The sequence below is a fragment of the Symphodus melops genome, assembly GCF_947650265.1.
Source record: "Symphodus melops genome assembly, chromosome: 5".
Classification (NCBI taxonomy): domain Eukaryota; kingdom Metazoa; phylum Chordata; class Actinopteri; order Labriformes; family Labridae; genus Symphodus; species Symphodus melops.
Window position 1 is genome coordinate 29,026,360 of NC_136695.1, and position 23,382 is coordinate 29,049,741.

The 23,382-nt window shown below is 46.2% G+C and overlaps 2 protein-coding genes across 12 annotated transcripts in view; both read right to left on the reverse strand.

Moving 5' to 3' along the window:
- etv1 (ETS variant transcription factor 1) overlaps nucleotides 1–2,351 on the reverse strand; it is a 30,410-nt gene extending 28,059 nt beyond the window's left edge. For 5 of the 9 annotated variants that reach the window (XR_013779053.1, XR_013779054.1, XM_079343618.1 and 2 more), the window contains exons 1-3: nucleotides 2,302–2,351; nucleotides 1,763–1,853; nucleotides 1,373–1,420 (exon numbers count right to left, since the gene is read on the reverse strand). Coding sequence is in view for 7 of the 9 variants with exons in the window: in XM_079343618.1 (XP_079199744.1) it covers nucleotides 1,373–1,420; nucleotides 1,763–1,853; nucleotides 2,302–2,346 (184 nt within the window). In the remaining 2 variants the exon portion in view is untranslated. Of the gene's footprint in view, nucleotides 1–683; nucleotides 1,272–1,372; nucleotides 1,421–1,762; nucleotides 1,854–2,301 lie in introns of those variants that run through there. The other 4 variants (XM_079343624.1, XM_079343623.1, XM_079343621.1 and 1 more) reach the window with 3 other exon arrangements.
- Nucleotides 2,352–6,846: 4,495 nt separating this feature from the next.
- Nucleotides 6,847–23,382, reverse strand: part of dgkb (diacylglycerol kinase, beta) — a 56,861-nt gene continuing 40,325 nt past the window's right edge. For all 3 annotated transcript variants that reach the window (XM_079343610.1, XM_079343611.1, XM_079343612.1), the window contains 5 exons: nucleotides 14,909–14,999; nucleotides 13,614–13,809; nucleotides 9,293–9,413; nucleotides 9,034–9,094; nucleotides 6,847–7,007 (listed from right to left, as the gene is read on the reverse strand). In XM_079343610.1, coding sequence (XP_079199736.1) covers nucleotides 6,900–7,007; nucleotides 9,034–9,094; nucleotides 9,293–9,413; nucleotides 13,614–13,809; nucleotides 14,909–14,999 — 577 coding nt within the window. In that variant the 3' untranslated portion in view covers nucleotides 6,847–6,899. The remainder of the gene's footprint in view (nucleotides 7,008–9,033; nucleotides 9,095–9,292; nucleotides 9,414–13,613; nucleotides 13,810–14,908; nucleotides 15,000–23,382) is intronic.

Below are 23,382 nucleotides of genomic sequence, written 5' to 3' on the forward strand. Positions count from 1 at the left end.
TGGCAAAAAACACAAAAAACCTCCTCGCAATTATTCACCGCAATTAAAACCCGTTTGTCATCGTTGATATTCCTGCGTTTTTAAGAGTTGAAGCGGCGAGTCCTCCTCTTCTCCATTCTTTCATTAAAGCTCTAAAAATAAACCCAGCCGCCCGTTTTTTTTTTTTCCACCTCGGAGAGATTTTGCTAAAGCATTACAATTTTTCAAAAAGACTTTAAAATAATTGTAATTAAAGTCACGGCAAGTTTAACCACCAAATAATTTTTTTTCTTCTTCCTGTTGCTCTGAATGCATCGCAGCCCGGGGCAGCAGGTCGACGCTTACTGTCGCTCAGAAAATACATCTCTACATGAGCACTTTGCTCCATTTGCAGACAAGACACTGGATGTGTTCAAACAAACACATATAAATATAAATATAAGAGATATTATCGAAGACTTTGCAGCTCTCACTGTTTTACTTTACTGAATTTTTAAACAACAGAGCAAATCCAAAACTTCTTCCAAAATATTCCACTTCTCCCTCCTGATCTCTCTGGTTGGATGTAAACTTTTTCAGGCTACATGCACGAGTCAGAGCTGGTTTCTATTCTTAGTCAGACAAGCTGAGGAGGAACAACATGCAGCATGCAGATGAAAACATGTCAGAGTCAAAGCGAGGAGGAAACGACGTTCAGCACTAACCAAAACTTCGGTGCTGCAGACACGCTGGAAAGAGGACACTGGCGCTTAAATCCTGAAGCATCACGTCTCAGTTAGACCACAGCGAGCAAGTCTTTCCATCAGAGGAAAAAAAAAAAATAAAAAAAAAACCTCAATGGCTGACTATGAGAAGAAAAAAGAAAGTTCAGCTGTTTTGGAAGTTCTGCGATTTAAAAAAAAAAAAAATTATAGATCCATTCTTTTTTTTTTGGGGAGATGGGGGGGAGGCCGCCGAGATATGAAATTGAAGACGACAAGGTGATGGTACAGCTGGAGAAGATAGAGAGGTGTGCTGAGAGGAAGCAAAGGCTGAGCGAGAGAGAGAGAGAGAGAGAGAGAGCTGGTGGAGGTGGAGGTGGCGGCTGGCGTGCGGCGTGTTAGCTCCTGCCAAAAGCAGAAGAGACAGTGAGCGTCGGAGAGCCTTCTCCTGGTAATTTGTGATGACACTCTCTGGGTAGAGCCTCCTCGGTCTCCCTCAAGACCCCTCGCTCACAGTCTCTAATGTATGCATGACACACAAGGTGCCTCTTCCACACAGGCTTTTAATTGGACTGCGACGCGAGGCAAGTAACTCCAGGCTGCTTCTTTTCTCCCCCCCCCCTCGCAACCATTTTTTACCCCATCTCTCCTCCTTCTTTTTTTCTCTTTTGCTCAAGATTTAAAACACTCACCCTCTGCGAGCCAAGTCTCCTGCAGCTGACTGAGGTCCTGGAAGAGTTCTGAAAAGGTTGGGGGAGGAGGAGGAGGAGGAAGGGGGGGGGTACAAAGCAGAGAAACAAGGCAGTTAAAAAACAAGAGTCAAAGCCCAGGAGGAGAATCAGGAACAGCTGAGTTCATTACAGCGGGCTGATTTTCCCGTCAGAGCCGCTGGAGCTCCGAGCAGCTAATAAGGAGTCAATCTGTGCGTCTGACCGCTGACGGACGCTCGTGAGAATCATCACAGGCCGCTGTGTCGTAATTGAGATTCTCTAGTTAGCGAGCGCAGGTGGTCGCAAACCAATTGAATTTTGCTAAATGTTTAGGAGCCGTGAAATTAACTTCTCCGTCTGCCCTCGGCCTACCTTCAGTGTCCAGAGCCAGGTCCGACTTAATGAATCTTCTCTTTCTGTCATGTGCTTGCCTTTGGCAGATCGTTGTCTTTTCTTGCAGCTTCTGAAAAAAAAAGAAAAAAGGAAGAGAGAGACACACAAATCAATTTTTTCCCCCCCTCGCTGGAGCGGTGATTCTGTTGTTGGCTGCAGCTCAAGTGCAACTGAAAGAGTCTGAATGAGCCACTCATTGATGCCTCACACTCTTCTAAGAGCAGAGGAGCCCTGCGCTTCAGATATAATTAACAAGCTGTAACATGGTGCATAAGTAATATCACTGAGTATAGCAGTAGGCACCTTGTTTGGCTTGTTTATCTTTGATGATTAAATGAAACTTAAACGGTCCCTGAGGAGGAATGAGTCTTGGCAGCCAGCAGGGAGGGAGAGAGAGAGACGAGATCAGAAAGTGTTACAGAGAAAGAGCTGATATTTATAACAAGAAAAGAAGATGTGAAAGATGTGCTTGTGATGTCTGATCATCCTGCACGTTGTTCTAGTCTGGAATGACTCACTTTGGAGTTACAGTAAGGCACTCTCTGGTCGTGAAATCCATCCATCCTGCTCCGCTCTCCGCAAAGTCCCCGGAGTCTCCTGTGTGTGTGTCCGGTCAGCCTTCTGACAGAGCGAGCATTCAAACAACACAGCATGAATCAGAGCACTTTCATTCACACACACTTTAAGAGCCGCGTGCGACTCTTATGAGACCGAAATTACCGACAACACCTCCGGCGATGCTGCAAACTTAAGTTGACAATCTGCAAATTTTCGTGCGTAAACGCGCGACGCGTCGAGCGGAGCCCAGCGACGTGTTGGGTTTTTTTGTTTTGTTTTTAACACCACAGAATAAAGTTATAATGCAGAGGAAGTATGGGAGGAAAAAAAGCTGTTACCGAGCGTGTCTGGTTGTCAGCCGCGTGTAGAGTGGCACAGAGTCGGCTGCAGGGTCTCCACGGTCCCGGCTGCTGCCTGCGCTTCTCCCCGCTCACTGTGTTGCTTTGGAGCGGCTTTGGCATCGCCTCCCGGGGCCTCCCATGGAAACGAGCCGCACTCCGCTTCCTATTGGTTGTCAATGTCTTTCACTGGATCAGATTGCTGGCAGTCAATCAGGCTGCAGGCTGCAGGCGGACAAACACCGCGGACGTCAACAGGACGGAGGAGCTTTAATGCAGCCTTCTTTTAAAACTTTGTGCCAAACTTAAGAGTTATTTTACCATGCTTTAAAAGTTTAAATACACACACACACAGGCGCGCGCGCGCAGACTGCACCTGCACCCCTCCCCTCCCCTGCCTAGTCTTCTTCTTCCTCTCTCTCTCTCTCTCTCACTCTCTCTCTCTCACACACACACACACACACACACACACACTGTGCACACACACACACACACACACTACCGGTCAAGTGTGTGTCCATGGTAACTGTGTTTTTGGAGCCTCCAGAGAGAGCCGATGAAGAGCCAGCTCTTCTCGCTCCTGTAAGGGAGACATTGTTGGGAGTGCCGAGGAGCCGCTGACCTGGAAGAGAAACAAGGGTCACCCCCCCCCCCCCCAACACCCCCCCCCCCCCAACACACCCCCCCCTTACCTGAAGCTGTAACACGTAAGCTAACAGGATTTACATTTAAAGAATTAAAGATACTAATTTAAGTTACAAGCTAACTAGCCTTTAGCATATCAGCATTTTTTGCAGTTCTTTAATTGCAGGATTAATCTGGTCAGCAGCTGTTGTACACACACACACACACACACACACACACACACACACACACACACATTCAATAAAGCCAGTGAGCAGAAACACTGGTCACACAAAAGCCATGTTTTTATAACTTGTGTGTTTTGATTTGATGAAGGATCAGGTGTGCAGCCAGGGGAGAGTCCAGACTTCTTTTTTCATTTTTATTTTTTTACTGGGGTGGTCCAACTGGTGCTCCCCAGTACACACTTTGTTTTCACACACACACACACACACACACACACACACACAAAGATAATGGAAACGTGGCTTCATTCATTAAGACAAATCCACAAATGAAAGTATTTAAGAAATGTGTGCCGAGTGTCTTATGTACAAAAATACACAGTTGTAGGTTTTGGTTGAGATAAATGGTTAGTCCATATCGCATGTATTACTTTCCTTTGCACCTGTTTTATTTATTTTACATCTGTTTAGATGTAAAATAGGAAAACAATAAAAAAAACTCAGAGCAGCCATTTGCAAAAAAACAAAAAAAAAAAACATTTCTTTTTAACCATTTAAAACCTCTAAAATCATTAGTTTGTAAAAACGAATATTTTTATATATCTTGACTATAAAGCCTGATTATGATCCGAGTCAGCAGCGGATCAGTATCTCTGGTTGTTTGTGTGTTTGTCAAACTTTCAGGAGGAGCAGCTCAAAGGAGTGAAGGAGAAGAGAGACGTTCTGACTGTGGGCATGTTTCTGTTTCAGTGCAACGATCAGTTCAGATTTCCTGGCGGCGCTGCAGGTCACATGGCGAACGACCTCCTGAACGGGAAGCTCACCATCATCATCAAACACCTGACTGAGACGCACGCCGGTGCCATCTTGGATCCAGGCCGGGTTCCATTACCAGGCAGGTGACGTGGATGAGAAGTGAAGCAGGGTGTCACTCCACACACACACACACACACACACACACACACACACACACACAGCCGAGGACCAAGAAACACAGTTCAAGTGCAGGTGTGCACCCATCTGACACAGAAACACACGCTAACAAACAAAGTGCCAATCCAGAGACCGAAGCAAAGACAGTTTTTTTTTTTTTTTTTTCGCTCCTGGAAAGTTTCTGCACACAGTTCTGGTTCTGAGACAGGAAGTCCTGCAGCAGGACCCTAACCCTTAAAGTCAAACCTCAAAGATGATGTTTAAATTTTAAGTCATTCGGTCAAAACTGTGATCACAGAAAAAAACCAACAAATATCTGCTAATAAAACTAACTCAGTGTGAAGTGTTTGTTGGAGTGAAGAGCTAAACCAACGTTCTGTAAGCGTGTTCATATCCGCTCTGTAAATGCTCTTTTTAACACGGCTGTCAGTAGGACGTCTGGGGCCTCGAGTGCCCTAGACTTCTCTAGGCCCCAGGACCTCGTCCGGGGCCTCGAGTGGCCCAGACTTCTCTAGGCTCCAGGACCTCGTCCGGGGCCTCGAGTGGCCTCTCAGGACTCTGCGGTTCTTTGCACGTCTGGTGTCACTGCGTCGGCGGTGATTCAAGTCTGTTGGGGAGAGCGAGTCCGGTCCAGATGGGAAACCCTCAGCGAGGTTTCCTACAGTCTCTGCAACACTGGGCACATATTCGTCCTCTCTTACCTGTTGACGAGCAGCACCTGTGCAGGTTGTCACGGTAACGCGAGTCTTCAAGCTGCAGCGAGTCCAAAGAACACCAGACAACACAACGTCGAACAACAACAACAGCTTTTTATTTTTATTTTTCCACTTTTCTCAGTCCACATCTGCAGGCGTAGTGTCGAGCAATAAGCATGAAAAACAAACGAGACTGTGTACAAAAAAAACACGAGCTCACTACGAACGCCGCGACGCCACGAAGCAAAGACACGGAGACTCGTTTGACCCCACAGTCTCGCACGGGGGGTGTGGCACTTTTTAAAGGACTGGAAAAAACAGTCAAGCCCCCCCCCTTAAACGAGCACGGGTACACTTCTGATCAAAACCACACGCGTGTGTCAGGCGTGTGCAGGTGAAACTGAACACTAGATCACTTTGTGAAGCTGTTATCAGGCTATATAAATATTTTCTTTATATAAATATGAATATTATTTATCTGTATCAGCAGACCCTCGTATGCAGGAGGCGGTTTAAAGTGAATCTATAAATATCATACGGAGCCGTGTGCAGACGTGAAATGCCTCAGAAGTAATTATGGGATGCAATTGATTTTCAGTATTGATTCCTTAAATCAAGCTTGTGCAATATGCCAATAGTCATTTTGTATTTAGGCTTTAATTGTTTAATGTACGCTGGTTTGTGCAGCCGACTGTAAACACTCCACAAAAGACAAATCAATGACAGCAGGAGGTCAAACTGCTTCTTGTGAATATCCAACTGTACAGGAACCGACACGGCGCTTTTTTTTTTTTTTTTTTTTTGCTTTTTCATTTTTTCTAAACTCTAAAAAGTACCTGAGTACCTTTAAATACACGCAGGATCCAATCAAAATGCAGCCGTCTCCTCAATAAAGTGTGATATGGTGAAACCGAGCAGCACTCCAGATTTAGATGAAAAAAAAAAAAAATAGAAAAAAAAAAAGTGATCAATTTCCACAAGTGTCAAAACAGATCGCGGTCACTCATGCAGCACAAAGTGTGCACACAACTGGTAAAAACTGTCCGGAAAAAATCTCTCGTGCGACGTCAAACAGAGTGTCATGCATTTATTTTATTTTTTTTTCTTCTACTACGAGGATCAATAATCGCTCCTAATCGTTTTCACTGACGGAGCGGCGGCACATCAGATCAAAACATGACATCACAGGATGACTCGCAGGAACCGTCGTGAAAGACGTGAAGCCGAGTCGAGCGGGAAAAGAAAACTTCTTTTTCCAAAAACGCTTCAGAAAAGATCACCTGCGACAAATAAATAAATCCAGATATGTCAGCTTCAACAGCAGCGTCCTCGCTCAGCATCCATCATGCATCAGGGGTATGCAAATGCAAAAAAAAAAAAAAAAAAACTGTTAAAAAACATCAATAGCAGCAAAATCTGAATAAATAAATAAATAAATACATGTTTTCACAGAACACATTCTTCTGTGGGGTTTTTCATCCACATGGCACCGATCACAACAGCAGAAAGAAAAACAGACTTTAATAAAACCGGACCCCCGAAATAGCTTCTGTATTTTTGGAGCTGGACTCCACGACACACCTCAGTCTGGATCAATTGAGGCCTCCTTCTGTGACGTCTCTTTGCTGCAGGCGATACTACTGTACGCGGAGCTACCGAACCAGCATCAAAGACCCCCCCCCTCCCCTCCCTTCCCCCCCCCTCCCCTCCCTTCCCCCCCCCCCCCCCCTCCTTTCACAAACCGGCCCAGTGGTGTTTGAACAGAGCGGACTCTGAAAAGGTCTCAGTCCTTGCTCTCGGCGCGTGTTCGTCTCACGATGGAGGAGAAGCAGCTCCGGCCCTGTGGCGGGCCCATCAGCATGGGCGCCTGGTTCTTGTGGACGATCTCAATCTGGGGGCGAGAAGAGAATCAAAGAGGGAGGATTTACACGGCTGTTTGATCACACGACAGTTAAATAGAGCGACGCGGTTGCAAAGTGTGGAGGGAGATCCAAATGCACACGCATAAAGCCACCTTAGATCTCCCGTGTTTCCCGGAGTAGGGCCGTTACCGGTCCCTGCTCCATGCCCTGTCTAAAAGGAAAATAAACAACCTTCAAGACCCAAACGGGTCCTGGGTCCATATGGGTTCTTGTTGCACCGGGACTATAACGAATGGTTACATACAGCAGCAAATATCAACCATCACGGGTTGTCATAGGAGCACATGAGAGGAGATGCTGCCGGATGCATTAAGAGGGGACCACGTGCACGCCGACTCTGCAACAATGAGCCGCTTCAGAAGGCTTTCTGCGATCGGTACACCTGATTGATCCGTATGTTTCTGATTCACGCCGACATCACGACGACCTTTTAGTTTGAAGATGTGAGGGAATGCTTGACAATCCTCGGAAGGAGACGTAAAGCTCCGTTTTAAAGATGCAACTTTAAGGGAGCATTACGTAAGATATCTACAGAGTGAGCTGATGACGCTCTCTTCCTGTGTGATCAGTCAGCCAATCAGAGAGCTGCTCTCTTCCTGTGTGATCATGAAGGAAACCTGCTGTGTTGAAGCTTCTCTGACAACAATGCAGCAGCCAGTATGTCCTCCTTCTAACTTTAGATTCTGCTCCTGAATGCTCTGGATCTGATTGGACCAGAGAAGGTAGGCGGGGCTTTGAAGGCCGTTTTGGACGCCCCTGGGTTTGCCAGATATGAGAGCAGTTATCAGGTGAACAGGTGTTGCAGCGATGGAAGCGGGCAGTGGAACTGCTTCAGATAGAAGTGATTGTACCCGAGCTAAAAAGCCTCTGCATGTTTCTAATAAGCTCCAGCAGCAGAAAGCTGCTCAAACTAGGATCAATGTTGGAGATGAAACATGGAGAGAGGTTAGAACGCAGAAAGCTTTACAGACCCATGCAGAGCTGGCTAAACACTGAAGCTACAGTGTCCACCACATGCAGAGCTGGCTAAACACTGAAGCTACAGTGTCCACCACATGCAGAGCTGGCTAAACACTGAAGCTACAGTGTCCACCACAGGCAGAGCTGGCTAATCACTGAAGCTACAGTGTCCACCACATGCAGAGCTGGCTAAACACTGAAGCTACAGTGTCCACCACATGGTGACCTGTGTGAGAGGAGGGGGCGGAGCCAGCTCTCTGTGATGATTAGAGAAGCAGCATTCTCGGTTACAGAACATGATGGCTTTGAAAAATGACAACGTGATTATAAAGTTATCCATCGACTCGACTCTTTATTTAACAAAGAACATTGAAATCATAATTAGGACATAAAAACAAAAGTGTAAAACTTCAGTTTGCAGCGGTTTATTCAGACCTCGTTATCAAAGCGACACGTGAACGATGCTTTAAAATGCAAATGGTTTGATGGTGTTTAATATGTTATGCATGCAGAGGAACGGAGATTCATTTGCATATCTTTTGTTAATATTTAGTGGGTTAACATCCCAACATGTTTATGTATCATCATTTAGCAGGTCGTGTGATTTTTAAATTCAGCTCCGACGGACAGTTTGAATATCTCCTCCTCACTCCGCTCAGTGGAGTCGAGCCAGCAGACACAAGAGCACTTGCAGGATACTCGATTCGGTCATGCTCCTTTTTTTTTCTTCTTTTTTTTCTTCAGCTTTTTGTTTGTGTGTCTTGAGCGATCCATATGTAAATCTTAGCAGCACTTCATCTGTGTTGTAATTAAAGCTAAACACAGCCGTAATCAACGCAAAGTGAGGAGCTTCATTTTGAGAAATGAACGTCATGGACAGAGGGCAAAACACTCGACGGAGAGCGAGTGTGTGTGAGGATCAAAACAACACAAACAACTGCAGGAGAAATAGATATTCACTGAATCAAAGAGTTTAGGTCACTTCTATCTGAACCAGTTTTTTTTTTCTGATTGTGTCTGTTTTAAAAGACTTACAGTGCAGGGAGTCTGCATCCAGGGTTCACCATCGATCTGCATCGGGAGAGACTTACTGGTTCTGCAGGAGACAAAAACAAACATTTTTGCGTTCAAACGTTGTGCATGATAACTTGATGTTTTGATTGACAGGATTGGAAACCTTTAAAGACTTCGACACGTCAAGTGATCAAGACAATGAAGCTGCAGAATTTATTGGGATTCATCGTTTTGAATGAGTAAAACAAAGGGGGAGCTGAGGTGGATTAAAAAGTCCGACCTGATGGTCACAGAGGAGCACTGAGCCAGACGTCTCCCGGCGCTCTTCAGCCCGGTGTAGATCTGACCCATCTCCATCGCTCCCTCCAGACCCACCACCTCCAGCAGCTGGTCGGACAGATCTGAAACACACAGCAGCACGCCGTTAACGCCACTGCGAGTCACGTTCCTTCTGTGTGTGGGAAGCGTGTCTCGAAACCAAGACACTCTCCACGCCACGAGAGGAGAGGAACGGAAGCATGATGTTATCTTCCTTATTTCATACTTTGCTTCTTCTAAACATTCAACAGTCCCAGTTACACAAGAGAGGAGAAAAAGGAACAACAGGCTGCAAACACAACAGCTATTAATTAGATTGCACCGGCAATGCGGAGCAATCTTGTGATAATATAATTATTCATTTCTTCTTGTTTTGCAGTTATGAGCATTGATTTTGCCCCTGCTGGAAGCCCAGAGTCACGCAGGGCCCATCTGCTTCCCAGGCCTGCTCGTCGACTCGTCCCTTCCACAAATTAAGAAGCTGCTGCCTCTCTGCTGGGAGCTCGCAGACTCTAATTGAAACTAAGACCCATTTTTAGTCGCTCGGTGCGTGAGAGAGAGAGAGAGAGAGAGAGAGAGAGAGAGTTAGCTCGCTGTCACCGCCGCTGTCACGTTCATCTGAGCCGTTTCCTGAAGGAGCGTCGCAGGTAACGCCGCCTCTGTCCTGAGGTGTTGTTGTTGCTGACGAGCTGTGCCGTCCAGCTGTCACCATGGTGACAGACGTGCGTCTGACCCGATCTGGTTGTCGGGGCTGTGAGTGCGGTGCTTTCTCCAGGGTCGGCGTGGTCGAGTGTGTGTACGTGCTCGGCAGGTTGACCTCCTGACACAGAGCTTTAAACCGCCCCCTCGCCGCCTCATTCTGACTTCTCATGTTAGTGCGACCAGCTCGCCCCGGCTCTCCCTGACACCCGTGATGGACGGCGTCACCATGGTGACAGGGATTCCTTGTTGCCCGGGGCTGCAAACATTTAGTATACCCAAGAGTCCTCAGACCTGACTCTCTCAGAGATTTACGATCACTTAATGTCACGTCCGCATCGTTTTGAAGAGCAGGAAGCTCCTCCCACTGATCACGATCTTCAATCCAAACCTGACACAATAAAATATTCAAAAATGAGAAATTGCAGAAGCATTGAATAAAGTTCTCAGTTTGTAAATTTAATATTTTTTTAATTTGCACATTGTTGTAGTTTTTTTTTTGTCTGTTTATTTTTATTTTTGTTTTCTGATGTTTCTTTCCTTCTTTCTGTTTGTTCAGTCAAAAGTGAAAATAAGACAGAGATTGTATGTTGAATGGCATGTTTCAAAGATTTAATACAAATATTGAAGCGTTAAAAAAAAGGAAAAAAAAAAGACTTTTTGCAGCGAGCCTCTAGTGGACACTCAGGGAACTGCAGGGATTTTAGTATTTTTTAACATGTCAGCACAGGTAGAAGAGAAGCTGCCATCTTTATATACAGCCGAAACTCCGAACATACACGGGAGCGAAACGCAGAGTGACAGATGTAAGAATGAATCTACTAACCGACCCAACTCTGTGTCTGCGTGTCAATAAGAACCTGGCTCCTCGTCGCCGTCTTGGTCGGTGGTTGCACTCTGACACGTGAGGATGAGCGGGGGGGGGGGGTGTAAAAAAACCCCAAAAAGGAATCAAAAGAGAGACGGTGACAATCAGCTGAAAGTTAAAGGAGGGATGTCGGGAAGAGGTGGACGCCGACTCTCCAAACAAAAGCTTCATGGAGCATGTCATGGAGCATCAGCCACTCCACCCACGCTTGGACCCCCTCCCCTCCGCCCCCCCCCCCCCCTCCCCGCCCCTCCTGCTGCAAAAACCTCAGTCCCGTTCTAAATAATTCACTCCGCAGCCATTCCCTTCCACCTGAGGGGCTTGTCTCCTGGCGTCACCAGCGGGACGATTTAACAGCTCTCGAAAGGTCAGGAGTTTTTTTTTTTTTTTTTTTTTATCCCCCCCCCCTCAGCCTCCCTCCCCACCCTCTACACACAGCCACACCCACCCCCAACAACAACACACACACACACACACACGCACAGAATAATCCCCGTGAATGAACGTTTTGATCCGTGCGTCGTGCGCGGCGGCGGCGGCGCCCCCTCTGGGCTAATGCACTCCTGTGTTTACCTCTAAATACGTTGTTCTCTTGATCTGACAAGTTGGGCTGCTCACCTTGAGGGCACCTTGCACAAGGGCATCCCCCCCCCCCCTCCAGACACACACAAACACAACACACACATCAATAAACAGACACAAACGTGCACGAGCCTCCCCTCTCACACTAAGTGCCTTCCCTGGTTCAGACGCTGGTTTTTTTTTTTGTTTTTTTTTTCAATAACCACAATCTGAAAACGGATTGATTTTTATTCAGGGATTAATGGAGTGTTCATCGGAGCGAGCTCGGCCTTTAAATGGATCAACTATCTCCTCCGTGCCGACCTGTACCTCCACCTCGCAGACACGCCGTCACGCTGGAGAAGTTTGAAGAGTCCTGAGCGTTATCTCGCCCCATGTGTCCTCTCTCTCTCTCTTTGTTTCACTTTGCAGCTTTAACGGCGTTTTCATACCTGCATGTTCCATCTTTCTTCTTCCTGTCTTTTTGCATTGATCACATTTCTGCACTCTGTCCAATCACTGTAAATGTCCCACAATGCATTGTGAAAAGTAGTTTACATCTGATAGAAGAAGATTTACCTTATTGATCCCCTTATTGAAGGGGTTCAGCGTCTTGCTCAAGGGCACCTCGGCATTGCCCAAGGCCACTTTCCAGATTTTTGGTCTGCACCGGGACTTGAACTGGCAACCCTCCGGTTTCCAACCCAAGTCCCTACAGACTGAGCTTCTTACTATTCAAGCAGGAGACGACATGATGCATAGTGGTTTAAAGATTTGCGCGCTCAAAGTGGCGTCTGACTCGATAAGAGCGACCAGCGTGAAAAGTGAAAAATCGACTTCATTCCTCTGCAATGACCTTTTCATTCTCAAAGTTGTCCCACCAACCCGAAGTCTGACCGGGTCTCGTCCAGAACCGCAGACGTGGGCGGAGGAGATTCAGGCGTCTCTGCTCGCCAACACACAGGGACAGTAACTGTGTGTGTATGTGTGAGCTAGCAAAAAGTCCAGTTAGCAACCTTAGCACCAGCGCTAGCTTGGTTACACATAAACACCTGAAAGAGAGTTTGATGAACATCTTCACCCTGGGAGAAGGTTTAGAGAGGAAGAGGAAAAGATCGACCTCAAACACAGTCCAAAAGAAGACAAAACTCAGTTTTCATAAAGCGACTTCTTATAGAGACTTTCATCTTCTGTTTCCTTCCCACACATTTCCACACACTCTCTCTCTTCCACTCCCGACTCTTCTGACACCCAAACCTCTCCTCTGTCTGCAATTAAACATATCTGATTAGTCAAGCGTTCGCCGTTTTATTTCCAACGGCCTTCGAGCCGCTCATGACACCACTTACAACAACAACAACAACAATGCTAGCACGCCACTTTTTTTCTTCACCAATAAGCACAAGTGTTGGGAGTGTTGACGTCTTCTTCCACCGAAGCATGTGAAACTTTTTGCTTTGAAGTCGTCTCACAACATGTTTCACCTGTAACCACAGAACAGTCGACTCATTCTGCTCACTTCATTCACATATTCCCATTGACGGGCTTCCTTTTGACGTAAATGGATTCGGGGGTTTGCCCAGCACCCCCCCTCCCCCCCTCAGTCTGCTCTTATTAACTGAACCTGTCCACTGGAGCCTACACAGACCATTAATACACCAGTGACAGTGCCAAACAGTGACATGATTGCACCACTTCTTTGCAAACAAAACCTGCTCGCTATGATTCACCTTGTCGTCGGTGAAATATTCATGCACTTGGGGAAAGTTTGGTGGAAAGTTTAGTCTTTGATCTGCCTGATAGGAGCAAGGACACCTACGCTGTCAGACCTGTTTAACGTACAGTCATGGTGTCCATTAGGCTGCACCACATGTGATCTGCAGTTTACACAGAGCTTCAAAATGTGTTGAGTCTGCTAAACACAAAACAAGCTTCCATGCTAGGAGCGACCGTTCTATGGGCGACGACCATCGACGGGAAAACACACAGCGCTACTGTCAGTCTCTGAAGTGGCATTTTGAAGCCTTGCAATGGTGGTCGCCATGTTGAGAATGTTCGACCTTTTCAGTCCATGAAGGTGAAGCAGAGGGACGCTTAGCGCTCGTTTCCTGCAGAGCCAAACAGCCTGTATTTAAAGCGACAGTGCTTACGATACCTTGGACAGCAAACATGAGCTCTTTGGGGTCGACCAACGGCGTCCTCTTGTCGTGGCTCTTTTTCCCGCCCTTGCGGTGACCCCTCCGCTTCTTACTCTCGCCCCAGAGGTTGGAGCCGCCGTGCATGCTGGGAATGTTGAGGATGGCGATGCCTTCCAAAGAGATGCTGCTGAGGTCCAGAGTGACGCCGTCGCACTTTTTAAAAAAGGAGGAAGAAACAGAGGAAGAAGACAGAATACGTCAAAAAACATTTCTCTTGAGCTTCACTTTCTGAGTGAACCTTCACTGACCCTGATCTTTAAATCGGACTCTCTGATTGGTCAAGAGTTTTTATTTCGTTACCTGAATCTGAGCTTGTCTGAGCCAGACATTAAATCCTGTTTCTCTTTCTGGAGTTGAGCCTGAACCTGACAATGAACTTTAAAACTGTGTATGTGACTTCTGCAGCCAGCCTCTAGTGGACACTTAAGGAACTGCAGTGTTTTTGCATTTCCACATCGGCTCCTTTTGAGCCTAAATAATCGTCTGACTGTAAGAATAATCCAACCATTAATTTGTCTGCCTCAATCTGAGCCTTCTTTTTCTTTGTACGTATCAAACTACACTCTACACTACACTCTCTCAACCTGAACCGGTCTCTTTGTCCCTGCTTGAATAGTTATCCGTCTCCAGCGTCTGATCCTTTGTTCTTAATCTTGGTAGATCCTCTTTCTCCCTCTCAGGCTGAACCTGATTGATCAGATTAAGGTGAAGAGTCCTCGACAGTCGTCTACTGTGTGACCACTGATACGCTCAAAGCTCAACACTTCTCATAGTATGTATCTTTACACCTGCCCCCTCCGGCTCTGCGGGTACTTAACCAGCTCTAATTAATGAAGACCTCTGCGCCGTGTCGATAGCTTTGAGATGGGGGAAGATGAACTGTACGGACGCCATCTTCATTATCACTCAATATCACACACAGCAGGGTCATGTAGGGCTAATTACCTGCATGTTGAACTGAGGTGCGGTGAGAAACGGGTGGGGAGGTGCACAGATAGCCTCCACACATCAACACTTTGTCTGGGTGGAGTGGAAACCAGTACACACGTGAGCTATTAATGGATCGAAGGGTTGACGAGAATGCTTTTACCCGACACTGTTATTCTTACAAATGTGAATGTGAAGAAGGTAAAATGAGGTTTTTGTGGATTTGCAGATTGTAAAAAGCCATCATATAAGCAGTAATGACAGAAGTGACCTTTGCTTTTGTTCTTCTCTAAAAATCTGAAAAACATGTGCTTCGGTTTTTTACCTCCACCTCCAGAAAGTCGTGGAGCTTCTTACACGTGGCTGAGAAGGTCTCCGAAGTGCCGAACTCAAAGTACCACAGCTTATTCTTTGTTCTGAAAGAAACAAACAAACAAAAAAAAAAAAGACAACAGGAACTGCAAAGGGACCAAGAAGAGAGGAAACATAGGAGAGTTTTCTCCACATCAAAATGTGAACCTCTCTGTACAGCTGCAGCTTCTCTCCTGCTTTGTCTCTCGCCCCCCTACACACTGCGCTTACATCAAGAAGAGAGAGAGAGAGGCTCTTTTTAAAGAGGTGTTTGATTCACGCTCTCAATCCACCACAATTCAAATAACTTTTATCAACGCTTCTTTGGGGAAGTTGGTTTGGAGGCAGCTCGGACTTTAACACAGAGATAAATGACAATGATACTAAAGAGCTAAAAATATGAACAAGGACCTAAAAGGAGATACTGATGTTAAACACGCTGATTAGTGAACAACACAAGGATTTCTCACAACTGCCAGGTTAAACGTTACGGCGTCCCGATGGAAACACAGGAGATTCAAGTTCAGGGGCGTCGATCGCCTTGCGGTTGTGACGTGTGTGACCTGTGTCATTGCAGCGGATGTGGGTTTGAATCCGACCTCGGCTCTTTGCTGCATATCACCCCTTCACTCTCTTTCTTTTCTCTCTACAGCTGTGCTATTTAATAAGGGCGACATTTTAAATTCCTCCACCAGGGGGCGATCAATCGAAACAATAGCATAAGATGACGTTAAGGCTAAAGGGGAATCATGGGAGTGATTCTCTTTGCAATGATTCATTTTTCAACACTGGAGGTTGCCACATGATTGTTCACATCAAATCTGAGATGATCATCCAAACGAGTATTTAATTAATTTCCATTAAGATTGACGCCACAAATCAAAGTCCAGTTTGTTGTTTTTAGGAAAGCTGAAGTCTCAAAACACAGATAAAATAAAATTATTTTAAAGGACTTTACAGGAAACATACCTGAAATATTTACTGCTGACCAAAGCATGCAGTCATTAATCTCTAAGAAAATACATAATGTGGCTCATTAATCACACATCGAAGCACAATGATGGATCTGAAGTGGGAGAAAAAGCCTCTGAGGGAGCCCATGAAGTGGACTCTGGGTACGCATGCCCGACATCAGGGCCCAGTGAGGGGTGCGAGAGGGTAATCTACCTGCCCCTGTAATTAACAGAGGACTGGGCTGCTGCTCTCCGGCTTCCTTCAGCACAAACTCCCATCGCTAAGGCTGATGATCAGTGACCTCGCACGGCTGGGTCACCATCTGTCTGCATAAAGCTAAGCTGTATTATTAACTCTTAACTTCTTTTGGAGTGTTGATCATTTGTCACATTTTTACTGTGTTATTAGAAGTACGAGCGTCGTTCTAACGGATGTGTACGATGCAGCACAGTCCAAGCTCACAAAATGAAAAAGAGATCATTTGAAATTAAGCGGAAACTTCGGCTCCGTGTCCACCTAGGAAGAAAAACCGCTGCGTGTCCGTCCTGTCTCCATGACAACGGCCGCTGTATGACCAACGCATATTTGAGATTGTTTGTTTGAAAAATCAGACACGGAGCGAGGAGGACGTGGATACGACAGGGATTATCACAGATTTGCAAAAGAGCGCCGATGACGTCAACAGCGCCTTTCTGAATGTGCTTTGAGCGGCTGCACACAAAAGGCAGAGCTGCTCAGAAAAAAAGATGCTGGGTTAATTCCTGCTACTGGTCAGTCAGTACAAAATAAGATAGACATGAATTTGCTTAATCGCCACATTAAGAAAAGAAAGAAGATAAAACTAGCCTGGCGTATCGTATCCTAGCGTAGCATGTCCTAGCATCACATATCCTAGTGTAGCATATCCTAGTGTCGCATATCCTAGCGTAGCATATCCTAGCGTTGCATATCCTAGCGTAGCATATCCTTGCGTCGCATATCCTAGCGTAGCATATCCTAGCGTTGCATATCCTAGCGTTGCATATCCTAGCGTTGCATATCCTAGCGTCGCATATGCTAGCGTAGCATATCTTAGTGTTGCATATCCTAGCGTAGCATATCCTAGTGTCGCATATCCTAGCGTAGCATATCCTAGCGTCGCATATCCTAGCAAATCCCATTTCCTTGTATTCACTTTACATTTTTTAACTTGAGCATGTTGAGACGTGTTCAACCTTTGAACAGGAACAAATAAAATAAACATGAAGAAGAAAGATGACTGTCGAGGGTTTAGAGAGTTTAAAACACTGACGAAGGATAAAGAGTCAAAATCTGCATCAAGTGAAGCGACGTCAAGGCGTTGAAGCACCAAAACAAATAACCACAGATAAAAAAAAAAAAAGGCTTTCCATCTTTCCTAACAACCAACAGACAACAACAAACAATTTATCTCACAGCTTCAAGTCGAGAAAAAAAAAAACCTACAACATTGCTGACACGCAGAACTGAACACGGTAAAAAATGGCTTCTCTTGGCCAGAGTCAAAGCGCTACAAGAGGGACGTATTAGTGTAAGAAGAGTAACAATCACTGAATTATTGATTTCCTCATTAGGACTTTTGTCAGGACCATTTAGCCACTTTATAAATGAGCTTTCATTAGGGTACTTGCAAGGTAGCCCAACTCACAGCTGATTTATTATGTGCAACATGGTCAATAAGAGAGGAGGGGAGGGGGAGGCAGCAGGGGGACAGGGGGCCATGCTGAGAGGCTTCCACAGCAGCACATCCCTGCTTCTTGTAACCCATCTTCATCCTCATCCTCATCAGTCTGTTGGCTCAGGAGTCAGGTGAGAACACAAACGAGAGTGCCTGGGCTGTTTTGCAAATAAACAAATGAAGGTGGCTACTTTGAGAGACAGATTCAAAACAGGCGGTTAAAGATTTACAGAGAGAATGACGCTGCATGGAGTGCGTGCAATGTTTTCCATAGCTTGACCTTCTTCATGATTCCTGCTTTTGATCTCTCTACGTTTCCACGGATCACAAGGGAAGTTTCATAGTAGTGGAAAAACATGAGTGAGACACGGATTTGCTCCAGTCGCCAAAAAACTGAAGTGAAAAAACATCAGTATGACTTTGAAATATTTCAACATGAGAGAAATAAATTGTATGTTATCCAGCAGCATCCTGGCTTTTCTTTATGCATCTTAAAGGTCACATATACAAAATCCTCTCCTCCATGTTCCTCTAATGTGTCTCTAGTCTGTCTAAAAACCCCCCAATGATGAGAAAAGTCCATCCTCTCCGTCTTCTGCCTGCTCCACTTTTCAGAAAATGTGTGCTCAAACAGGCCGTTTGGAGATGTTCCCTTCATGACATCACAAAGGGCAGTAGCCCCTCCCCCAGGTGGGTGACACTCCCACAGCTAGGTGTTTGTTCTGCCCTCTGAGTCTGCCTTCTCACCGTAAACAATAGGACATGGAGCCAGAAAGCAGCGAGTACACCCGAGCCCTTCCAGAGAGGGGGCGTGGCCAGACACAGCTCATTTACATATTTAAAGCTACAGACACAGAAACAGCCTGTTCTGAGCAGGGCTGAAATAGAGGGGTTTATAGACATGATCAAATACAGGATCAGAGTGGACTTAGAAACTTCACACATGTTTTGGAGGAGATGTGACCTTTAATATGTCTTGGGTTTAACTTTTACATTTGTAAAATGGTTTTATACATGGCTGTCAGCTTTAACGGTTAATCACCAAAGATAGCTGCTACTTCATTTAAAAAAAACAACAACACAGAATTATAATAATGTGTAGAAATAAAACTGACATCTCTTCAAGGCAAATTCAAAGAAATCCTTTAAAACTGCCAAATGTGGGCATTATATAAATGCAATAATCTTTCCAGTATTAATTGAAAGAACAGTAGGCTTTCAAACAGTCCCTCTCGGGGACCCCGGTTTAGCTCAGCCACCCCCCCCCCCCCCCCCCCCCCCCCACATACAAATGCTAATACTGTATCCTCGACGCATGAGTCACAGGTTAGACTCCACGTCTTTGCCCTTTGACGCCCGTCTTCTCCTCCCTCTCTTCCCCACATTTCCTGTCTCTCCTCAGCTGTCCCATCAATCAATGCAAACATAATCTTAAAGTGCAGTCTCCAACCTGACGTGGATCTTTGTTATGAGCCAAAGATCCGCTGGTTCTAACCCGGGGCAGAAGTCCCAGGGCCCATCAGGACATCAGGAGCTAAATGTCATGAAAGTGGAGCACACTGTAAGATCAGATACAGTAAAAGGATCATCGGACCGACCTGTCGATTCCCACCACTTAACCTAACAAGCGCTCCATGGCAACAAATCACCTCATGTCCCTGTTCATTAGGTAATTAGGAGCTTCTGATTGGCTGGATTGGATTGTCGTTTGTTATCTGCAGACTGAAGCTAAACACCGACTCCTCTGACAGACTGACTGTGAGGAGCGTCTTCTTATAAGGTGGAAGAAGAGAACCTCTCTTTACTGTATGTTCAGCGCAATGAACATTAAGAGTCCATTTTATCTAACTCGACTTTAAGCTCCGACATCGATGAGAAGGTTATTCCCTGTCAGAGCACGTTTGTGTTTGCAGAAAGGGGAAGCAGCCTCTGCTGTGTTTTTTACCCCGCAGTGTATCAATGCAAATGGCACCGCAATAATAACATTAGCGGTAAGCAATAACCTGAGCTGCATAAGTCACTACTCGGACACCATAAGAAAACACTGGCTCAGGTTTCCAGAGCCACAGAGGTGTCTTTTATTTGCACAAACAAATGGGAGAAAAAAGAGACGCGGTTGAGTAAAAGACAAACACAAACACCTGTCGACAACACAATGAATAACAAAGAAAAAGACTGCCTGAATCTGTACAATAAACTCATGTGCTGGTTGGTCACCGTATTAAAAGATGTCAGACACGATGAGCTTCAGCGCGGCGTCGCTGTCCTGAGGCCACAGCAGCTTCAGACGCTCTTTCCAGCGGCCACACTGAACGCCGGGGCCGCAGAAACATTGATTTTCTTCCCCTCTGACACTTAATCTCACCCACAATGATCTACGACCTTATCTTCACACTAATTTCTTCTTGATCAGAGGTGATAAATATCGCATTGACATAACCAACTCTTTGTGCATTGCATCAATGCACCGTTTTGTTTAACACGACACCGCCTGGAGCGCCAGCGGCTCACGCTGGCAGTTTGAGAAACGACCCGAGCCGCGTCGTGTTGCCTTCAGAGCTGCAGAGAGCCGTTTGAAAAATGTATTTGTTTCTGTTTCGCTACACTGCACGCGGTTTATCTTTTTAAATCCAACACTGTTGATGCCGCCTGAAAACGTCCAACAGCAGGAGGAACACTTACACACACACGGAGCGGCTTATAGGACGAACAGGTGAAAAACTGCTGACTCAGCACTTTTCAAGCCAGCACGACAAACACTAGTGGAAAAGATTTATAAAGAAGACAAGATGGTCGTTCGACTGGAAAGTATCTGAGCGTGTACTAATAATGCTTGTTGTGATCCATGTGGCGCCCTCTGCTGGTGACAGAGCACTGCGAGTGTAATTTAATAAAACTCAAAGGAAACACTTTTTGACGGGTGATTAATCGAGGAATATCGATCGTCACTGGATACACTAACACTGGGCGGTGGCTCGGGCTCTCGTTGTCAGTTAAATGCTTTAAATAAAGTTTGCATAAAACACAATTTGCTTGTAATAAAATATTGTAATAAATGATATTTGTGATTTTTGCAAATTTAAGGTGTTTTTGAAACAGGAAGATCGCCAACAAACGGCCAATCGTGGGATGAGACTGGAAAACGACCACGTGACCTTTGACCTCTTAATCCTCGAGCACAGCAGCGTCATGAAGTGGGCGCCTGTTTTCACGCAGAGTTCCTGGTGAGCAGTTTTCCCCGTTTGAGAATTCCATGATGTCGTGTTACCATAGCAACCTCTTAGTGAAGTTATTGAAACAATGCTACGTGGTGCTCTGTTTTAACTCTTAAAGTGTCGTGGAAACGCGACAGCGTCATGTCACCAAAGGGCTGCTGGGTAATTAAAAAACCAAAATAAAGCTCCAATAAACAAGGTTGAGATGCGACACAGAGTCTCACCTGCGATTCCTGCCTCATCCTGAAGCCTTTCATTTGGGAAGCTGTTAGAGACCTGACATGAACCGTAACAAAGCAGTGCTGTTAATTAGTGACTTCATTTTGTTTACAAGGCTGGAGGTGTGTGAAGAAAGCGTTTATCGGAGGTCTGGCACCTCCAGTCACACATCAGCAGGAAGAAGTTAGTTTGACTTTGAGTCTGTTAGTTTGTTCAGTGAGAGCGACACTGAGTCAGCTTTCATCCGAACTTTAACTTTGGAGAGAAACAAGTGAACCCGTCTGAATCTTTGGCTCCTTTTTCGCATGTCGATCCAAACTCTCTCTCTCTCTCTCCCTGATATCCGTCTCTTTACACTTTCCTATCCCTCCAATAAAGGCACAAAGACGCCCCTGATAGTGACGACAAACACCAAGATAAGGCCGCAGATGGACCCGGAGGTCAAAGGCCTCATCGCCGTCCGTGGTGCAGATGATCCTTGTCAAACGTTGGACGCCACCACCAACAAAAACACGGAAGTTTACAGAACAGTGAACGTCAGTGTTGCACAAAGACGCCACAGATGGAGTCGTCGACAGCAGAGTTTAAGAACGGCATTGAGGGCGGCTGTGGCTCAGTGGTAGAGTCGTCTCTCACACGTTGAGATGTCAGCAGTCCTTCAAGCATGAGCGTCTTCTGTCACGCCTGGACAGGAGACGCAGGCCGTTTCCTACGGGTCTTCAAAAGGGACAATTTGGCCTAAACAACCTTCAAAGGCGTGTGGGTGAAATGTGTTTATTTCATTCAGCCCTCTTTTGTGCAGAGACGTGAATTAATGTGTCTTCAGTTTAGGAACATCAAGGAGCCTGGTCAGGACCTCCGCCTCTGTCTGTGTCGAAGTTCATTTGAGTTAAACGGCTTGGCTTGTATGTGCATGTGCTTCTGTGTGTGTGTGTGTGTGTGTGTGTGTGTGTGTGTGTGTGTGTGTGTGTTTCCCCCTGTGCTGGGGACGGGGCCACAGGTGAGATCTCTCTAAATTACACACAAGTGGGCATTAATTATAGATGACACTTTGGTCACAGAAACGATTTCATCCTCAAATGAGGTCCGAGGGCGGCCGCTGTCGACGTCCACCATGCATGTGAATCTGTGTGTGTGTGTGTGTGTGTGTGTGTGTGTGTAAACGAGTGTGTGTGCATGTGTAATTGAGAGCGCCGTCACCTGTGGCCCTGTTCCCAGCTCAGCAGGAAACTCTCACACACGTACATTAGCATGTGTGTGCTGGTGTGTGTGTGTGTGTGTGTGTGTGTGTGTGTGTGTGTGTGTGTGTTGGTGAATCCGGCGGCTCCATCCAGCACGCCGCAGCTCTTTGATGAACACACTCATTATGCTAAAGAGAGCTCCATGCCTGGGCTTCCCTGCGCCTTCAGGAAAGGTTAACTCGGGATGGTTACACAGCACAGCGAGCGCCTGTGGGCGCGCGGGGGCTCAGCGGCTCGTTGGGGAGCGCCGTGACGGTGTTAGATGTCTCGGGACCAAATATAGACATGTATGCAGAGTAAATATCACGGGAACATCAAGGCGCCATGACAGATGCCACAGAATAAACAAACATGGCCGGTGCAGCCGGAGCAGGCCGAGCGGAGAAGAATCCGGAAGTTTCCGCACTGTGCTGACGCTACGATGAGGTGACAAACTGTGCGCCGATGACCTCGAGGTCGGGTCCCGTGTCCTGTATCTGGACGGGCAGTCTGAGTTCCGGTCGGGCCTGTAACCCCCACGCTCGCCATCCAATAAGGACGAGACACAAAATCTACTGTCATGGTTTGATTCTGTCCTCACCTGTCTCGTTAGTCTCACCTGTGTCTGATGACGCCCGTCCATTGAGGCCTCGTCCACACGTACGCACGACCTCGATTTTAGAGAAAACTTCATCCACACGTAACGGCAGAAGTTTTGAAGCACATTCATCCTGTGTCTGAACGTAAACACGGGTCGCACATGTGACGTACGAACATACCCCGGTTACTGACGTCCACATGCAAATCTTCACTTTGGTCGGAGGTTTTTAAAAGCTTCGTTTTCGATGCTGTAAGTCTGCGTGTTCGTGAGGACGAGAGGCCGAAACGAGATACTCGGCTACGTGTGGGCGGGGCCTAATAGTCGCTCTGTTTTCTTACCCTGTGGTCGGTTCATTGTCTTTGTGTTCTCTGGATTTACTTTGTTTTTGTGCTCATGGGTTTTTTCTCGTTTGGTTTTAGGAAGAAAGTTTTTGTTTGTGTTTTTGCCTTTTTCGTTTAAATAAATAATTTTCTTCTCCCTGTTTTTCTGCCCCGAACTCGTGACATCGACAAGTCTGATCAGGAAACAACGAAAGTAAAGAAT